Source organism: Aspergillus welwitschiae (assembly GCF_003344945.1).
Source record: "Aspergillus welwitschiae strain CBS 139.54b unplaced genomic scaffold BDQ94scaffold_32, whole genome shotgun sequence".
NCBI lineage: Eukaryota > Fungi > Ascomycota > Eurotiomycetes > Eurotiales > Aspergillaceae > Aspergillus > Aspergillus welwitschiae.
Window position 1 is genome coordinate 101,570 of NW_020798726.1, and position 18,462 is coordinate 120,031.

Consider the following 18,462-nt stretch of genomic DNA (forward strand, 5'->3'; position numbering starts at 1 on the left):
GCAAATCATCGCCGACGATGCTGATTTTTGCAGGTTTCTCTGCGTAATGGCGAGCATCAACGGAGGGGAAAATGCCGCACTTGATTGCTCTCCTCGGCTTATCATATTACCAACCGGGGTTTCTTATCGGTTTTGTGGCAGATAGATAGCAACCAGAATTCGACTACTTTATCATGAATAATGGTGATCAGTTGAGGGTTTCTTTGATGCCACTACTAGGAGCAGTACTAGATACAGAGAGTATCTTGTTTAGGGATAGATCTATCAACTTGGCCCGGATTCATTGGGCTCGGTCTTGTCCAGCCTGATAAACTGGCTGATAACTAAACCTACTTAGTATCGGACCGCAGTGAGGAAGGATGGATCATACACACATACACATACACACACACACCGCCATTACATACCACTTTTGGGAGATGTGCACTGTCGGTGATTTAATTAAGATTGGGTAAGTAAGTAGTTGGTTACTAGCACGCAATTTCCATTTTTTTTTTCGATGTGAAGTCATATTGTCCGTCGAAGTTTCCTCACGCATCTAGACTTGCGGGGAGGGATGGTCGATCGGTACCTGGAAGATGGCCCGTGGCTGCTACTAGGTACTATTCTCAATCCATTCCTAGTCAACTTGCGGGGAGGGCTTGAGAAATCTGCTCTAGTCTCCAACAGTCCAACTCCCCCCAGTCAAATGAAATGCTTCGGAATCCCCAGCCGGAATTCCCATTATTAAAATGGCTCAAGCCTACCCCGTGCTATTACCCCATAGAAAGTCCGTCCGCGTATCCTCCCCCATGTCTCTTTTCCCCAAAGTTCCAAACTCCCAGCATTCCCCTCCTCTTCCAGAGGCGGGGGTGGATATTCCTCTCTCACTCTCACTCTCTTTCTTCTCTCTTTCGCCCCCTCTTGGCGGTGGAACGGATGGGGTTCAGACTTCCAAACATGAGTGGTTTTGCTTTAACCCACCGGAGGCTCCACTTACTCGTCGTCTCGAATGGTCCATATGAAGTAATGAGAACTCCAGCACTGGAAGACAAAAGAATACTTCCGGACCATGCGCCATCCCCGGCGGCTCCCATTCGCTGTCGGCTGCTTCGTTCGGTTGCCGTGATTCCTTGATGCAATGACGTACAACCGGCCCTTTGCTGCCATGCCATGCACCGCAAGACTAATCCAGACATGCCAACATCCAACGGGAAGAGGCACGCACAAGCGGTGTCGCGCATCCCGCATCTTGTGACTCCCGAGTATTTTCACCGTCTTTGCAGCTTGATTGCTCGAGCTCTGCTACTTGTCGCCGATAGGTGCTCGGCCTTTAGACTTGTATCAAAAGATGCTCAGCTGAATAGGCTCTCGGACAGCTTTGCATGAAGACACGGCTGCTGCTGGGAGGAATTTTATCCCGGCAACATATCATCAGCAAGTCCGATCCCGACAGGTCACATACCAAGGCCAACTCTGTCACCTGCATTTCAGAGTTTCGACAAAAGGGTTGAATGCAGTCGATGGCTGCGGACAAGCTGCCATTGCCCTCGTGCACTGGAGACGATTAGGGAGCAGTATAATGGCTGATGAGCTGCAGACATCTATCAATTACACTCTGCAGCATCTGCATGCAAACCACGTTGATCAGCTTTTGCTTGGTTTGCTCTCACACCTGCATGGTGTAAGCTGCAACAGCCGGCTTGAGAAGTTGATGGTCGTCTTAGCTAGCAATTATCAGGCGCTCCGATAAGATCCTACTGGACCGGATACAGTTCAGCTATCTATATTGCATCGGGTGAACCTATCCATAATGCGCTCAGCGCCCTGCTTGGTGAACTAGTCTACACCTGCTATGATAGTCGTCTCGAAAGTATCCGAAGTTGATACGGTGAAATTCTGCTCTACGATGGGTATAGCCAATCGAACAGGCAACTGGTGCAGTGGACTGAAATGGAGTTGTAGAGAATCCTGAAAGCTGATGGTGGGTATCCGTCACAACCAACTTTGCACTTCGTCTTCGTCTTTGCTGTTCAAATTTCTGTAAGCCGCTTCCAAGCTCCTCTATAATGCAAGGTACCCAGAAACAAACACATGAGTGTCCATTCCATGCACCGTCGGGTCCCACTGATTTGGCCATCCTTAGCAGACCCAGATATAGAACGTTGGATTAACATACAACAGAGACTAATCCCCTTTGGATTGCCAAACTTTCAGGCTAGAGATGCCTAGTATGTCAGGTGACGCTGACAACCGATAACCCACTTACTACCTGGTGCAAAGACCACTCTGCATCAGACTGTCTCCATATTATTCAAGGAGGGAATCATTCGAAATCACACTAGCAAAACTCTAGTCGTCTACAAACAGCTACTATTGAATTCTGTCTGTCTGTCTGGCTGGTATAACTGAAACAATATGATACAACCTCCATCTACCGCTTCTTAATACTCACGTCAATATTTCCAATCGCCCACGCGGCAACAAACACGGTGAACAGCCCCGCCGTGATGGTCACGGGCTTGCGCAATCCATCCCACAGAGAGTAGTCGTAAGTGACCTATATCCAAAAATGAGCTGCACTATTCCCGATATTTATCCGGCGTATGGAGGTAGTTACTTACCACTATCTGCGAGTCACGGGCCTCATCCGTCAACTCCTCCACGGTCAAAGTCAGCGCCGTGCGTCCTAGGGTATCCATGAAAGTCTTGTGGCTGGTGAGCTCAGTCTGGATCTGGTTCGCACCGGGGAGACCATTGCTAGTCGCCTTCTCGAGGAGCTCGTAGCGGACGTTCCGGGCACCCTCGGGGAGGATGATGCGCACGACGGCCTTCTCATACTGAATACCCTCGGAAACCTTGGGGCCCTCGATGAAGGGGACCTTGAGGACGTAGGAATCAGCGCCGGTGACAGCCTTGCGAAGGAAGGCAGAGAGGTCGTTGTTCCAGCCAATGCGGAAGCTGTAGTTCCATCCGCCGAAGATGGGGAACCGGGGACGAAGCTCCAGGGAGGCGTCACGGTTCGGGACCTTTCCGGGACGGTAGCGGCTCGTGGAAACGTTGCCAATGTCGTCGGTGAAGTAGGGGTCCACGGAGCCGGGCTTGAGGGGGATCTTCAGCTCGCGGATAGCGGAGGACGGCAGCTGCTGGTAGCTGCTGATGGTCCATTCGACGCGGTTGAAGTTGTCGGTGAGCTTGGAGCCGTTGTTGCGCAGCCAGTAGCGCTCTTCCGTCGCCAGGTTGCCGCCCCAGTGGGATACTTCCAGGTCACGCTCCAGAAGAGTGGCAGTGATGACGGGCTTGGTGAACTCGTACCGGACACTGGCCGGGTAGGTGGTCTCGGGAGCGACGTCGGCGTAGGGTCCGTAGGTGTAGGTGGCACCCTGGCGCTCTGGATCCGCGCCCGACGTCAGGTCCGTGGAGGTGTAGTCGGGAACATTGGTGCTGGGGAACTTGATCTTGGTCTTCTGGGTCGTTGTCGTGTAAGCCGAGGGAGCGTAGGCAGAGAAGGCATAGGCGAGGTACTGGCGATCATTCTGGCTGATGGCCGCAGGACGGGGCTTCAGGATATTGAGGGCGGAGTAGGAGATGCCCAGGGTGATCTGCGACGAAGGGGCGAGAGGCTTGGGGAGGTGAACAACGAAGTACTGGAAGTCCCTGCGTAAAGAAAGAGAGGAGATCAGCAAACTGTCCGGGATACACCCACCATGCATAGATCAAGCAACCGTGGCTTCGTGCTACACCAACCAGCCATTGGCCGCCATTGTGGTCGACTTACCTGCTTGAGTCGAACTCGGTAGCTTCCACTTCGAAGCGTCCCTGTTCAGGAGCCGATTTATCACGGACTTCTAGGGCACCGACCTTGTCGTAAAGGTCGGATGGGAAGGACAAGTAGTAGTCGGATTGCGGCTTCTTGTCCACATTCTCAACGACAACATTGACGGTCTCACGTAGGTATCCCTTCTCCAAATTGGTGTTGCGGACAAGATTGGCGTTCTTAAACACTTGGGGAGGCTTGAAATCGCGAGGGAGAGCTACAGGGGAGCTCGAGGGAGCCGAGTCGGCATAGACCAAGCTGTTGCTGGACAGGAACAAGCCGCACAGCGCAGCAAGTGCGGTAAACGGCCTCATAGTGGGCAGATGGGCGGTCTCTCAACGACCGCGCCTAGGACCTATACACTCACCAGGAGATAGTCCCAAGGAGAAAGAAATGAGCGAGAGGATGGACGGAAGGTGGAAGAATTGGCGATAGTCGAGGGGGAGAAAGACGCGCGGAGATGCTGAGGTGTCCCGATGCGGGATTACGAATTACGTACGGCGACCGCCGCGGCCAAAACTTCCTGCTTTTATCGCCGATAACCGCGATTCTTCATTGCACCCCCATTCCCCCCGCCTAGCTACAGTAGCTCTCTTTTTTTCCTTATTTCCGTATCATTTCGGTCCGAATCGTCGTGGCCTCCATGCTCGCTTCTCGAGCTGCTGCTCGTTCATGCTGCCGGTCAGCTAGAGCCCCGGCGCGAGCCGCGGTAGCAGCCCGGCGCTATCACGGTCTCGCTCAGAGCAAGCTCTTCAAGGTGTCCGAGGAAGTCCGAGATGCAGTTGCTACTGGGAAGCCTGTGGTGGCTCTTGAGTCGACCATCTATACTCATGGTATGATTTCTACCTGGTTGGGTAATTGGTTGAGTATAGCTGACAGTTGCAGGCTTCCCGTACCCTGAGAGCGTTGCTCTGGCAAAGTTACTAGAGTCGGTTGTCCGGTCCAATGGCGCTGTGCCTGCTACAATTGGAATCCTCGGTGGCGAAGCACGCGTCGGACTAAGTGCCGACGAGCTCGTTGAGCTAGCATCGACTGCGGAGAAGAAGAATGCGCTGAAAGTATCCCGGCGAGACCTTGGTTACATCTGTGGCTTGGTAGGTGGCACGCCTCCGTCCTTTGATACAAGTCTGACAATAGTAGGGTCTGGCTGGGAAACGTCTTCATGGTGTTACAACGGTATCTGGCACGATGGTGCTTGCGCACTTGGCCGGGATTAAGATATTTGGCACTGGTGGACTCGGTGGTGTGCATCGCGGCGGCGAAAACTCCATGGACATTTCTGGTACGTGAAGATAGGGGTAGGACGAGACTCTGGCTAACTGTAGCAGCCGATCTTACTGAACTGGGACGCACACCGGTGGCGGTTGTCAGCTCTGGGTGCAAGAGCTTTCTGGACATCCCGCGGACGCTTGAACACCTCGAGACGGAGGGCGTCTGTGTAGGAACTTTTGCAGATGGTCGCCAAGGCTCTGTGGACTTTCCTGCATTCTACACCCGAGACAGCGGGCTGAAGAGTCCAAAGGTCATTCAGAACGAGGCCGAGGCCGCGGCTATTGTCTGTAAGTCTTGCTGCATTGCTCAATGACGTATATTGGATACTGATGAATGCAGATGCCCAGTCGCAAATCCCCGTCTCGTCAGGCATCCTTCTCGCCAACCCTGTACCACTTGAGCACTCTATTGCAAAGAGTGATATGGACCATATCATCGACGAAGCTCTTCGCCTCGCAGACGTCGAGGGTCACCATGGAAGTGACAACACGCCATTTGTGTTGGCAAAGATTAAGGAACTCAGCGGCGGGAAGAGCGTGATCGCCAATCGAGCTCTGGTGGAGGCGAACGTGAAGCGCGCAGCGAAGGTGGCCGTGGAACTCTCAAAACTGGAGCAGTCTGGAGGGTCGCTCAATGAACGGTGAGCTGCCACTCGTGCGTTCAGACTCGGGATATCCTAATTGAGATGGTGTGCGCAGACACATGCCAGCTATCTCCGGGACCAGTAGGGCTGACCAAGCGACTGAAACAGAGCTGGAGCATGCGACTAAGACTCCACTGGAGACTGTTACGAAGGCGGATGTCCTTGTGGCCGGCTCCTTGGCTATCGATCTTTCCTGCGACTTTGCCCCGGCCGAAGCAAACAGCACGACACCCGCTTTGCAGACATCGAATCGCGCTGTCATCGGACAGAGCCTAGGGGGAGTCGGACACAATGTGGCCATTGCCGCAAGATATCTGGACAGCTCGGTGCTGTTCTGCAGCGTTGTGGGTGACGATCTAAGCGGCCAAGCTGCACTGTCTAGTCTCCGACAGGAGGGTCTCTCCACAACCGGTATCAAGGTGCTCCCTCCGTCGTCCGGAGCACGCACGGCCCAATACATCGCCGTCAACGACGCGAAGAAAGACCTAGTAGTAGCCATGGCCGACATGGCAATCATGGAACTACCAGAGCAGGCACTGGACTTTGACAACTTTTGGGAACCGATGATGTCCCGCGCACAGCCTCAATGGGCAGTAGTTGACGCCAACTGGAACGGCGAAGTCCTGAGCAAATGGGTAGCACTAGCCAAGAAACACAAGGCACGGGTAGCCTTTGAGCCCGTGTCAACGGCGAAAAGCCGTCGTCTATTCGGATCTGCCATCAAGCCGTCTGACTGCGTTCCCAACAACACCGTCAGCCTGGCCGCGCCGAACCAATTCGAGCTAGCAGCCATGTACCAGGCCGCGCGGGAGAGCGGGCACCTGGACTCAGAGGAGTGGTGGCGCATCATCGACGCCATGGGCATGACGGGAGCAGGGTCGCGCGAGCGACTAGTGGCCATGACTTCGGCAACGCTGGTCGATCAGGGGATTCCACAGCAGAGCATTCAGCTGCTTCCGTTCATTCCATGCATGCTCACGAAGCTAGGACGGGAAGGCGTACTCCTGACGCAGCTGCTGCGGCCAGGTGATACACGACTGACGAGTCCAGACTCGGCGCCGTATATCCTCTCGCGGGCATTGACGTCGGACGGGCTGATCGGGGGCGTGTACCTGCGGCTGTTCCCAGCAGCAGCAAAACTAGAAGAGCAAGACATTGTGAGCGTCAACGGAGCGGGCGATACGCTGCTAGGAGCAGTAGTCACAGGACTGGCGCGGGGAGGAGCGGTGGAGGAGGTGATTCCACGGGCACAAGAAGCGAGCGTGTTGACATTGCAGCAGGAGGGGGGAGTAAGTAAAGAGATAGCCAGACTGGCTAGAAGTATATAGTGCTGCATACACATACTATATACATGATCCATGATTGAACAAGCATACTAATACTAATATACTGACACATACTGTAGACCAAAGAAAGAAATATATATCTATCCTAAGAAACAACCATATCCACCCCCTCGGCCCCAACAACCGGCAAATGATCTCTATTCAAAACCCCCACCTGCACCAACACACTGGCCTGATCCCAATAAGCATGCACGCGGGCGACCTTTCCCGCCGTGAAACTGGCCACCAGCACCAACGCCACTTTAACCTCCTTCCCCGTTGGGGGCAAATTCGGCAGTAACCAGGGAATGGCACGATCATGCGTGAAGGTTAGGAGGAGTTCATCGACGATGCGATCAGGCCCTGTAGTACGGGAGAGGAGACGGATGGCTTGGTTAGAGGGAGAGGGAGAGAGGAAGTGGCTGTTGGTGTAGAATTTTGTTATGGTGGATGGTGTTGTTCCTGTCCAGTATTTATTAATTACCTCACTCATATGGTGTATGATATAGGGAGACAATGAGGGTGGGGGGAGGGGGAATATATACATACCACCAGCACAAGTAGGCACACACACCACGACCGGCGACTCTTCAATCGTGCATGTCTCTGTCTCCGTCCCTGCACCCCGGGTATATATAGGGGATGAAGAACTCCCACTACTACTATGCACACTCTCCAACTGCACACCCATTCCACTCCCCACCATTAACCCTACTAGTTCTGCGGCGCGGTGGCTGCGCTCGTCTTCTTCATCTCTCTCACTACTACCACCACCACTGCCGCCCCCTTCTCCAGAAGCAGATAAGCATCGCCAATACTCCTCCCACACGCTCTCCACATCCGGGACTCGCCATTTAGTCGCGGGCCATCCGAAGCCGCGCTTTAGGGTCTCGAGGGCGCGGGACCATGCTAGTCGTGCGGAGAGCTTGTCATAGTTCGATGAAGAAGGCTCGGCAAACCGGGGAGAGGACTCGGGGTAGGTGAAGACGTGGCAGCGATGGCGTTTCCGGGGGTGGTTGTTGGTGTTGTTGAGGAGGTTATCTGCTATTGAAGAGGTGGTTGTGGAAGGACCGGCGAGGTGGATCTGGATACAGAGGAGAGGGATGGAGGGGGGGTAGGTTGTAGGTGTCGTTGTTGAGGATGTACTTCCTGTTCCACGAGCAGTGTCTGGGGATGTACTGATGAGGTTATTGTTGGTGTTGGTGGTGGTGGTGATGGGTCCATCAGGGTAATAAGCCACCAGGGCACAAAGTCTTGGGAATGGATTTGTGGCTGTTAATGGTTGGTGATGGGATTCGAGGAGGAGGTGAGCGGGTTTGTTGAATGCTTTTCATATACCATACATCAGTTACTATTCAATATATATACCTCGGAACATGCAGAGTAAGATGGATAATGGGAAGGGTGGTGTACCAACGACAGCATATCTTTCCCCGGGCTCGAGATCATCTTCCCTCTCATGCAACAGATTCTCCAATTCCTTGCGATCTTTATCTACATCCCCACAGCCATCTGCATTCTGACATCCCCGGAAGGGGATATACTCGACGTCGAATCCCTCAGCGCGGTAGCGCGATAGGATCCCCGCGTCGAAGTCGGGAGTATCGGAGGTCAGGTACAGTCTGCGCGGGGGAGAGGCTTCTGCTTCGCGACGACGACTGTGCCTGTCATTGGCTGATGGGGGAGATTGTAGTGGTGTACCGTGACTGTTGGAAGGGGTTGTTCCGGCGGAGCTGCTTCGACGACGACGGAGGTGTTGGCGGAGACGGTCCATTCTAATAATTTCTAGAGTATTCAAGGTATCTATGTGGTAGAGATGTACTAAGTAGAAGCCACAGGGTATCCATGGTGCGGACTCCGAGCATCCCGATTTATATACTGTATGCTGCTTATGCTTTTGGTGGACATGCTGAGTGACGTCGACGATTCCAGCGTGTAGTTGTTCTCATCTCACAAGGGCGAGCGACGTGGATCCATTCAGCCAGGGACAGGTTGAGTAATAACTTTGTGTGTGTACACCGTAGGTTAGTAGTAGTAGTTGGGTTGTAAATCTACCCGATCCATTGCATACATATATGATACAATGTATGCGTGACAATTCTATCGCATTATCGTATCTATCGTGAGTCAGTGACGTCGATCTATATACAAAATCTCATCCCTCGCATAGCGCCACCATCAATGGCGTCAACAACTATACCACAATCCTGCACAGCAGCAGCAGCAGCATCTACTTAGAAACTGGTCAACCAGCGAATCGCCTCCCTTACATCTCCCCCGCAAGCCGGATCCTCCACCGCCCTAGCATCGAGATAACACCGATACGCCGGGCGCTGCAAACTCCGCCTGGCGACCTCACAATCCACGCGAATATCCTCAATCAGCGCCTCCGACGAAATATAATCATACTCCGGACGGATATACCCCAGAATCAGCAAGTTGAGCGGTGTGCCATAAAAATCGGGTAGTTTGTGGAAAGTGACCTGTCCGTCGGTGGAGGTGGTGGCGGTCGGCGAGGGGGCGGAGAGGGGCGGCATGATGTGAATTTCCTGCATTGCAGATAATTTATTATTATTAATATATTGCATGTAATGATTAATATGAAAAAGGGAGAGGAGGGATAGAAGGTACAATTGACTTGGATTCGTTCTTGTAGAAAGGATTGTATCCGATGCTCAGCACGGCGGGGAGGACGGTCTCTCCCGTTGAGAATCGCGCTGGATCTAGTGCTACGACGCCGTAGTAGACGCCCACGGATAGCTCGGGATGCTGGGAGAGCTCATCGGCGGGGATGTTTGCTGTTGGGATGCCCAGCTGTGATTCTTTTCGTCAGCTGGAGCTGCTTTGCTTTCCGGGTTGGAGGGTGAGAGAGGTACCTCTTTGCTGCCCCGCCCGAAGCCTTTGATGACAGGACCGCTCATGCGGATGGGATACGGGGACTCGGGGCCCTCGTCGGGGCCGGTGACGGGGTCGCGAGGCCGGTCGGGGCGCATTTTAGCAGCTGAGATGTGTAGATGATGTTGAAGCAGTGGTAGGTTGAAAGAAGAGAGAGAGCGAGAGAATAAGATGGAAGAGAGATCGGCGATAAGACAGGTGGGGCTATGGACTATCAAAACGACGCGATTGTGGAGTTCGGCCTCATGTCACCCACCAACTGGCCAATTGTCTACTCCGCTTTACACTTTACAGCTTACAGAGTTCACTCTTATTCGCAGATAGATAAATGGTATATTTCAGGATTATCTACGTTCATCCCGTTTTGCCGTAACTCCGTTCCTCTAATGGATGATATAACTAGTACTATCAGTTTGGTCGTAACTGCTTTACTCCATCTCAATCGTCGCCGGAGGCTTGCTGGAGATGTCATACAGAACACGGGACACTACACGAGTTAGCAGATATTCCTAGAGCCAGAAGAAGGTGTAACCTACCGCCGTGAACCTCGTTGATGATCCGGGTCGAGCACTGGCTCAGGAACTCGTTGTCGAAGGGGAATGCGCGCGCAGTCATGACTGCTATCTGTTAGTCCATCATCACCAAAAACATAATCCGCTCAACTTACAGTCGGTCGTCTCAACAGCACGCAGGATGATGATCTCGGCGTACACGCGCTTATCACCCATGACACCCACCGCCTTGCTGGGGTCCAGGGCAGCGTAGGCCTGCGCAATCTGGTCGTACAGACCAGCCTCGCGGATCATCGAGATGAAGATGTGGTCGGCCCGGCGGGCAATCTCCACGCGCTCGGGGGTAACCTCGCCGAGAACACGGATGGCAATACCGGGGCCAGGGAAGGGGTGGCGCATGACCAGCTCGTGAGCAATGCCCAGCTGGCGACCCAGAGCGCGAACCTCATCCTTGAACAGCTCACGGAGCGGCTCGATGAGCCTCATACCCTGGCCGTCAATCATGCGCTCTGTGATTAATTAGCGAATTGCCAAAAATCTTCCACATCTGAAAAATACTCACGGGGCAGACCACCAACGTTGTGGTGGGTCTTGATGGTCGCCGAGGGACCCTTGAAGGAGATACTCTCGATGACATCGGGGTAAAGAGTACCCTGGAGGAACCACTTGACCTTGGCACCCTGGTGCTCGGCCTCGGCCTCGATCTTCTGGGCCTCCTCCTCGAAGACGTCAATGAAGGTGTTGCCAATGAACTTGCGCTTCTTCTCGGGTTCAGTGACGCCCTTGAGACCGTCCAAGAAGCGCTTGGAGGCGTCAACGACAGTCAGGTTGATACCGAGGTGCTTGTTCAGGGTCTCCTCGACAATGTCGCACTCGTTCAGACGCATGCAGCCGTTGTTGACGAGCACGGCGTGGAAGCGGTCGCCGATGGCCTCCTTCATGAGCTTGGCAGCACTACTCTAATTAGAACGATGGTCTAGCCATTCAAGCGAATGCAGTGATTGACTTACACAGTGGAGTCGACACCACCGCTGACAGCACCCAGAACGTGGTCAGTCTCACCGACCAGCTTGCGAATGCGGGCAATCTCCTGGTCGACGAAGCGTGACATGGTCCAGTTCTGTTGAGCACCGCAGATATCGACGGCAAAGTTCTTCAAGATAGTAGCACCCAGAGGGGTGTGGGTGACCTCGGGGTGGAACTGCACACCGTAGAGGGGCTTGGTCTGGTGGGCAATACCGGCATAAGGAGAGTTGGAGGTGGTGGCAATGGTGTGGAAGCCGGTGGGGAGCTTGACGAGCTTGTCACCGTGGCTCATCCAGACCTTGATCTGGCCCTCGAGGCCGGCGAACAGCTTGTCGACGTGGCCCTGGTCGTCGAGGCGCTTGGCGTGGAGGTCGGCGTGGCCATACTCACGCTCGGTACCGGCGTCGACGTTCTCCTTGTCCAGACGGTAGGCGATTTCCTGCAGACCGTAGCAGATACCGAGAATGGGGACACCGAGGTCGAAGACGGCGGGGTCAGCGTGGGGGGCTACAGTTCAGATAGATGAGTATCATGTATGACTCTTGAAAGTGGTTCCGCGGGGAGGGTTCCGCTTACCGCCGTCCTCGTAGACACTGTAGGGACCACCGGACAGGATGATACCCTTGGGCTTGAAGGGCAGATCGGCGATCTTCTGAGTGCATGGCAGCATCTCACTGTAGACATTGATCTCGCGCAGTCTCCTGGTCAGGAGATGCGTCTAGGGGGGAGGATTAGTATGTGAGTCATGGGGATGGCGGGGTAATTGATGCACTGGGTGCGGCCGAGAGTGTGTGGCATCAAGGGAGAGCGTACGTATTGAGAACCAAAGTCAAGGATGAGGATGGTGTCAAAGGTGGCATGGGGAACCTCCTGGTCGGCCATTGTGACGGTGGGCAGTCTATCAGACCAATTGATGAACTTTCGACTTGCAGCTGAACCCGACAAGAAGAAGATCGTCCCATCTTTCTTTGCCGCTCGAGAATTTTTTTTTTCCCTCCCGGGCGGTGAGCACCGAATGCGGAGGTGATAATACCATCCAATGGGAAGACATCAAGGGAAGGCGGTCAAATTGATAACGAGCTACTGATGTTATCAGTCACGTGCTAATTACATAATACACATAATATAACTTAGTTAACATATAGCTGTATATGCATGCCAGCCCTAAACACAGGACTGACAACCAAAACTGGCAACATCCTCGACGAGTCCAGCATATGAAACCACTCGAGAGTATGTGATTAATGAAAACGTAGATCACTCGTATCCCCCACCAACATGCTCAGAGTTCCCATCCTCGCTAGAATTACTCCCAAGGAACTCTGAAAAACTAAGAGCAACCGAAAGAACCCCACTAAGCCCGATATACACTAAAGCTGCGGCTCCTGCATCCCAAATACGAGCAGGACAAGAGATTTCCACCCTGAGTTTGGTTTAGCGGCGGACTCTGCCGCCTATTTTAGGTAGAAGGGTCTTGTGCTTCGGGGGACTTTTCTGCGCCGAGTCTAAACGGGGAGGGCACTACGACACTCTATTTGCTGAGAAGGGTGATTAGAGGACGAGGCTACGCTAAGAACCTTGAGAAATGAGGGTCTCGTAAACACGGAATGGAAGGGTTCTGGTCGTCAGGGGTCAAAGTGTAGAATGATTGTGAGACAGAAGTAGTACAAATTGGGCTGTTCCTGTCTGATTCTTTCTTGGTGGTATCACACATCTCTCTGCATCCTATCTATCTTTTCTTTCCTCCTATACAGTCTTTACTCCTACTCCTAATAACTTCTTCTCTTCTTTCTCTTACTGTCTCTACATCTCTACCATATACATATACACAAATAATTCAAAAGAAAAGAAACAGAAAGCAACCATCAAAATGCATTTCACCACCAGCACCCTCCTCACCCTCCTCCCACTCCTCTCCCTCACTACCGCCTCCGATGTATCAACCGTCTCCCTCTTCACCTACCACGCAACGACCACCGCCGCGGCCGGTATTCCTCAATTCACCAGCATCCCTCTCGGCGCGTCCATCATCTCCGCCAACCCGACAGCCACTACCATGGCCGTCTCATGCCTCAACGACGATAACTGCATCCTGCCCAGCCCCATCACCGTCACCGCAGGACCCTCCACATACACCCTCTCGGCCGTGTACAGCACCAGCGTGGAGGGCGTGCAGGAGGTGCTCACCATGGTCGAGGACTGCAAGATCACGGGCGTGACGCAGGGCGCGTCCTGCAGTGTGAGCTATGGGATCGAGGCGACGTATAAGGGGGTTAGTACGAGTACGGAGGTCAATACGGAGATTAGTGTCGCCAGTGCGGAGATCGGGTATGAGACTCTTAGTGTTACGGCGGGTGCTGATAAGTTGAGTGGTGCTACTGGAACTTCTACTGCGACTGCTAGTGGAAGTGGAAGTACGGAGACGGGCATGGCTGGACGGAATGTTGTCGGGGCTGGGGCCTTGGCTGTTGGTGTGGCTGTCGCTGGATTGGGGATGTTGTAGATTATATGATGCGTAATTATGATTGATTGATTGATTGATTGGTTGCAAGGGGAGATGTGAGGGGGGATCTTGTTGGAGGATATAATGTTTATCTGGTTATTACGTTCATCTATGCTTATATGGTTGCTCATCACGCTCAGTTGCAACTACATGGCTAGCTACCATAGCCACTTCCAATATGTACAACGCCTCTATGTCAGCCTGGGAATCATACACAGTAGCAATATGTACCAATACAAGACCAGATGCATCTGGTCAGTGCCAAAAACTAACAGTAAAAATAATCAGAAATCATCCTTTTTGATATCCGGCCCGGGTATGAACATGAAACAATTATGATCATAAATCAAATGCACGGTAAGAACTATACCCTCATTAGCATCATCATCCTCATCCTTATCATCACAGCACGGGAACGCTGGTATTACTCACATTCATCACAATCAACATCGGTATGTCGAATACATCTCGCTTCACTGTCCAGCAGTACGCACATTCGACCTTGCCGTCCTTGAACCCTAGCTGGTTCATCCCTGCCTCGCTGGCAATCCCTCCCTTGCGCAGGTGGTTGTTCCAGCGCTGGCTATCCTCCGCTGCTGCGCCCTCCATGTCCTCCTTCGTCTTGTACTTCAACAGCTTGCACGTTGTCATCACGCTACCGCGCGAGTCGCCAAACGCCAGCCGTGCAAAATCCTCGTAGAACTGCACCACGCTGTCATCGTCCAACAACTCTGCCAGGAACACTGGCTGCGGGCGCCCGGGCGTGTTGTCCACTGTCGACCGGGGGGTGAAGCTGCGTGATGACGCCCCGGAGTTCGGCATTGACGAGCCACCCGTGTTGACATTGAGATTCGGCTCTTTGCCGAGCAGTACATCCTTCTTCCATCCCGTCAAGATACTGAACTCCTTGCCCACCGCAGCAATCTCACCCGTCCGACGGCACACGATGGTCGGCGTGCCGCACGCGTTGATAAAGTCCTCGTATTCCCACAACGTCCGCTGGAAGCACTTCTCCATGAAGATCAGGTCGTCCCGATTGAGCGTCTTAGTCGTCGCGATGAACGACGGCCGGATCGACGCCAGCGCCTTGGCGATCTGAAGCGTCTTCTGCGGCGGGAACCGTCGTTGGATGAATGCCGTGAGGCCATGGAAGCGGCTGGTGTATGCGTACGGCTCCTTGACGCTGTCGTAGATGGCCGACGGGTTACGTTGTCGTCGCCGCACGCCGACCTGCAGGTTCTGATGCTTCAAGCTCGGTGTTGTAATCATCGGTCGTTGTCCGTGCGGGGCTAACCCGTTCGACTTGCTTGCCACCGCACTGTGAAACGGGGTCTCTTCGAGTCCAGTCGTCATCTGCGGACTAGTCGTCGCACCAGGGCTATTGAAACTGGCCGGTCCGCTTTCGATGGCAAATGCATGCGGCGCATCCGCTTTGCTCAGATGACCAGGAATCGCGCTGCCTTGCCCGGACTGCGGATAAACCCCCGGCAGATGCGGTTGTCCCGGGGCCTGCCCGCTGGGCCATTCGTTGAGAAGCGGGTCCCCGAACATAAATGGCTGCTGGTTGCCCGGGCTTTCCCCAAAGCCTGGTGCCCCAGTGATGGGAGTTGAAGCATATTGTGCCGAGCCACTGCGTCCCATAGACCCGCGCTGCGTGGCCGAATCACTCGGTGAATCGCCCGCGCCCGTCGCCATATGTCCCAGCATGCCAAACTCTAACGCACCGTATCGGTTCTCAAAGTTCATGCTGGAAAGGTCAAAATTGAAGAGAGCGGGGTCGCTGGGGTCAAAGAAGGGACCGGCGAACGGGTTTTGACCCTGGCCTGGGGGTCCGGAGACGCTCGTGGACGGTGGTTGCGGGTTGACGGAGGAGAGGCTGTTGGTTCGAGCCGTAGGCGTGGCCTTGAGGTTGAATGTCGGCGACACAGGCGATTGCGAAGGAAAAGAGCCCTGATTGATGGAATTCTCTTGGTAGACATAGGTAGTCGACTGGGGAGTAGGATAGAAGTTTGCGCCAGCGCTCTGCTGACCGGTCGCGTTCACGGCATTGGCGCCATTCCGAGAGAGGGGCAAGCTGTTGCGCATGGGGTTGTTGTAAAACGTCCCGCCAATCCCCGGCATCAACGCTCCATCCGGCGCGTCGTGGAGGTACTTGGCCTTCTTCCGGACCCCGTCGTGACACGCATCCTGGAGCCCGCGCTTAATGCACCGCTGACACGGTCGCTCATCACCTATGCGAAACCTCGATTAGTTTGCAAGTTCAGTCAGACGCGCAGAAGACATGCGCCGCTAGAGTGCGCATGTATGGGCGCTAAACGCATGTGTAATTGGAGAGTAAAAGGTTGAAGGCAAGCAACGCTGGAAGTAAGGTCAGTCGTACCGCAAGTCAAGTGTGCGCGCTGGCAAGCAAAACACGCCCGTCTCGCCTTCTTCCTCCGGGGTCTCGATGGGTCTTTCGGGTTAGGCTTCTGGCCGTTCGCGGAGGCACCATTTGCAGTCCCGTCGCCGTTGGCCTCGGTCTTCGGCTTGTCGGCCTGTGCTCCGGCGGCACTAATCTCCTGACTGGTTTCCGTGCGCTCAGCCGACGGAGCTGGGGAATCTTGCTCCTTCGGTTCCGCGTTCATATCGGCAAACAATTGTAACCGAGGTGTATGTGTGTGCGATACGGCCGTTATCAATCCGTCTAACCGGGTAGTACTCCGCGTCGTGAATCGAGGCGATCAGCGACAGGGTGAGTGAAGCAGCTGCAAGGCGGGCGAGCGCGTGGGGTTGCCACCGTAAATTTTGAGCAAGACTGACTGCCTTTTGTCGCGTTGCGAACCAGCGCACAACAGAAGGAGATCTTTGTCGAGAGTCCACTGATCAACCTCACCAGGCCTTACTCTGGGAGTCGCAAAGAAATCGGGCGTTGGCCGGTCGGGCGCATAGAATCCACACGACGACGGCTAGGAATCGGCTGGCGTAGTGGTGGTGGTAGATAGATAGTAGGAGGGTCGGCGACCACGAAGGACCTTGCGTGTGCTCAGTCAGCAGCAGTCAGAAAGTGAGACTGACTGTTGCAATGCGCCGAAGTGTTTTCCTATGGGGTGGAGTGAAAAGTGTTCAGGAGAACAATGGTAAAGTAAGATTCCCTTTTACTTTTTTTTAGTCTCTTCCTTGTATCCTTTCTTTTTCTTCCCTTTTTTCTTTTTTCTTTTTCTTTTTCCCGAAATTCTATGTCACGCGGCAGGTAGTGCAATGAGTAGCGTCGGTGGAGCGAACGACTTGCCGGGGCTGCGGGGAAAACCTGTTGTATCCAAAGGGTCGAGATGGAGCGGATCCGATGAGCAGCGGCGCAATGCGAGTGACGCTGTCAAGAGGAGGGGAGATGATATATACGAAAGAGGGGAGAGACTAACAGGAGGGGTATGAGAAGAGGAGGGGAGAGGAGGGAAAATCGAATGTAAGTGGTTAGGAAAACGCGGGGAAGGATTGGAGGAGAGGAAAGACGAGAGAAGGAGGAGAGAAGAGTCACTTCAGTATCGTAGTCAGAAAGTGAGAGAGTGCGACCGACGGACTAAAGGACAAGGCAGAAAAAAATTCATGACGAGCGAACGAACTCGCAGCCAATTCAAGAGTTTCAACACGAGCTGCTTCTTCTTGCATGTCTTGTCAGGTATCGTCCCGGTTGAGCCCAGTACGTTACCATACCGAGTGAGTGAGTGAGTCGCGTGTCTGTCTGTTCGCAATGGCTGGGAGCTGACTCCCCGCGCATCAAGCTGCTAGTCAAACAGATACCTGTCTATCTCTATAGCCATGTTCCATCTAATGGTTCTATATAACAGAATCAACAACAGCGAGCTGCTCTGATGTTCTTACTTCCGAGGCTAGAACCAAATTTGGAGTCCTCAAATCCAAGGCACTTCGGTACTGGAAATAACCACGGATACCATACATGAGCTGAGCTTACATGTGCTTCCACGGCCTCTCCGCATGTGACGGCAGAGAAACATTGCATCGGTTTCACTTGACCCGAGTATATCTCAGGTCAAGAAGTCTATCTATCTACCTCCTCAGAGACGATTCGCTGGTCATAATTTGTAGTCTTACCGTAAATAAGTCATTATTCAAACAAAACGAATACTAGCAGCAACTCAAATAAATGGCAAATCCCCCCAGACCCGACAGACTTGCCCTCTGCCTCTAAGTAGTCTATACCCGTTGGGTACATACATACATACCAAAGCATCGGCGAGGACGATGGCGACCATTATGCACATCGGCATACCTACTGACTGGTGTTCGGCCCGTGCCGATAATAAAAAAGCAATTGTCTATAGTAATCTCGGGGACATGCAGTCAGTCTGATTGATGTAGATTCCAGAATTCGGAGAAGAAGAGCCTAGATACTTGACAGGAATCCACTGGCCACGCGAGATTCACGACCTACTAGACTACTTAGAGACACCGAGCGACCACCTTAATCATGTATGTACTATGGTAGTTAGACA

At 53.4% G+C, this 18,462-nt stretch overlaps 7 protein-coding genes across 7 annotated transcripts; 3 read left to right on the forward strand and 4 right to left on the reverse strand.

Moving 5' to 3' along the window:
• Positions 1-2,517: 2,517 nt before the first annotated feature.
• On the reverse strand, positions 2,518-4,229 carry BDQ94DRAFT_149421 (dolichyl-diphosphooligosaccharide--protein glycotransferase subunit OST1). The gene is made up of 2 exons (XM_026767376.1): positions 3,758-4,229; positions 2,518-3,636 (listed from the first exon to the last, which is right to left on the reverse strand). The coding sequence occupies exons 1-2, from the start codon at positions 4,108-4,110 to the stop codon at positions 2,562-2,564; spliced, it is 1,428 nt and encodes a 475-aa protein (XP_026623055.1). The 5' UTR covers positions 4,111-4,229; the 3' UTR covers positions 2,518-2,561.
• A 137-nt stretch (positions 4,230-4,366) lies between these two features.
• BDQ94DRAFT_78407 (pseudouridine-5'-phosphate glycosidase/carbohydrate kinase family protein) lies at positions 4,367-7,083 on the forward strand. The gene is made up of 6 exons (XM_026776538.1): positions 4,367-4,629; positions 4,682-4,890; positions 4,937-5,078; positions 5,125-5,355; positions 5,408-5,708; positions 5,767-7,083. The coding sequence occupies exons 1-6, from the start codon at positions 4,440-4,442 to the stop codon at positions 7,037-7,039; spliced, it is 2,346 nt and encodes a 781-aa protein (XP_026623056.1). The 5' UTR covers positions 4,367-4,439; the 3' UTR covers positions 7,040-7,083.
• Positions 7,084-7,142: 59 nt separating this feature from the next.
• Positions 7,143-10,029, reverse strand: BDQ94DRAFT_181832 (dienelactone hydrolase; the record flags this gene model as incomplete). Its single annotated transcript, XM_026773990.1, has 6 exons — positions 7,143-7,498; positions 7,586-8,362; positions 8,450-8,821; positions 9,279-9,585; positions 9,668-9,850; positions 9,913-10,029. The coding sequence occupies 6 exons, from the start codon at positions 10,027-10,029 to the stop codon at positions 7,143-7,145; spliced, it is 2,112 nt and encodes a 703-aa protein (XP_026623057.1).
• Positions 10,030-10,172: 143 nt separating this feature from the next.
• On the reverse strand, positions 10,173-12,402 carry gua1 (GMP synthase (glutamine-hydrolyzing)). Its single transcript, XM_026767377.1, has 7 exons — positions 12,283-12,402; positions 12,046-12,187; positions 11,454-11,976; positions 11,006-11,397; positions 10,599-10,952; positions 10,468-10,548; positions 10,173-10,418 (listed from the first exon to the last, which is right to left on the reverse strand). The coding sequence occupies exons 1-7, from the start codon at positions 12,349-12,351 to the stop codon at positions 10,360-10,362; spliced, it is 1,620 nt and encodes a 539-aa protein (XP_026623058.1). The 5' UTR covers positions 12,352-12,402; the 3' UTR covers positions 10,173-10,359.
• A 577-nt stretch (positions 12,403-12,979) lies between these two features.
• On the forward strand, positions 12,980-14,362 carry BDQ94DRAFT_149428 (putative GPI anchored cell wall protein). Its single transcript, XM_026767378.1, has one exon. The coding sequence runs from the start codon at positions 13,340-13,342 to the stop codon at positions 13,970-13,972; it is 633 nt and encodes a 210-aa protein (XP_026623059.1). The 5' UTR covers positions 12,980-13,339; the 3' UTR covers positions 13,973-14,362.
• BDQ94DRAFT_78451 (transcription activator of gluconeogenesis acuK) lies at positions 14,154-16,902 on the reverse strand. The gene is made up of 3 exons (XM_026776540.1): positions 16,353-16,902; positions 14,405-16,203; positions 14,154-14,336 (listed from the first exon to the last, which is right to left on the reverse strand). Exons 1-3 carry the CDS (start codon positions 16,594-16,596, stop codon positions 14,319-14,321), a joined length of 2,061 nt encoding a protein of 686 aa, XP_026623060.1. The 5' UTR covers positions 16,597-16,902; the 3' UTR covers positions 14,154-14,318.
• A 212-nt stretch (positions 16,903-17,114) lies between these two features.
• On the forward strand, positions 17,115-17,491 carry BDQ94DRAFT_149431 (uncharacterized protein). Its single transcript, XM_026767379.1, has one exon. It carries the CDS (start codon positions 17,210-17,212, stop codon positions 17,381-17,383), a length of 174 nt encoding a protein of 57 aa, XP_026623061.1. The 5' UTR covers positions 17,115-17,209; the 3' UTR covers positions 17,384-17,491.
• Positions 17,492-18,462: the final 971 nt, after the last annotated feature.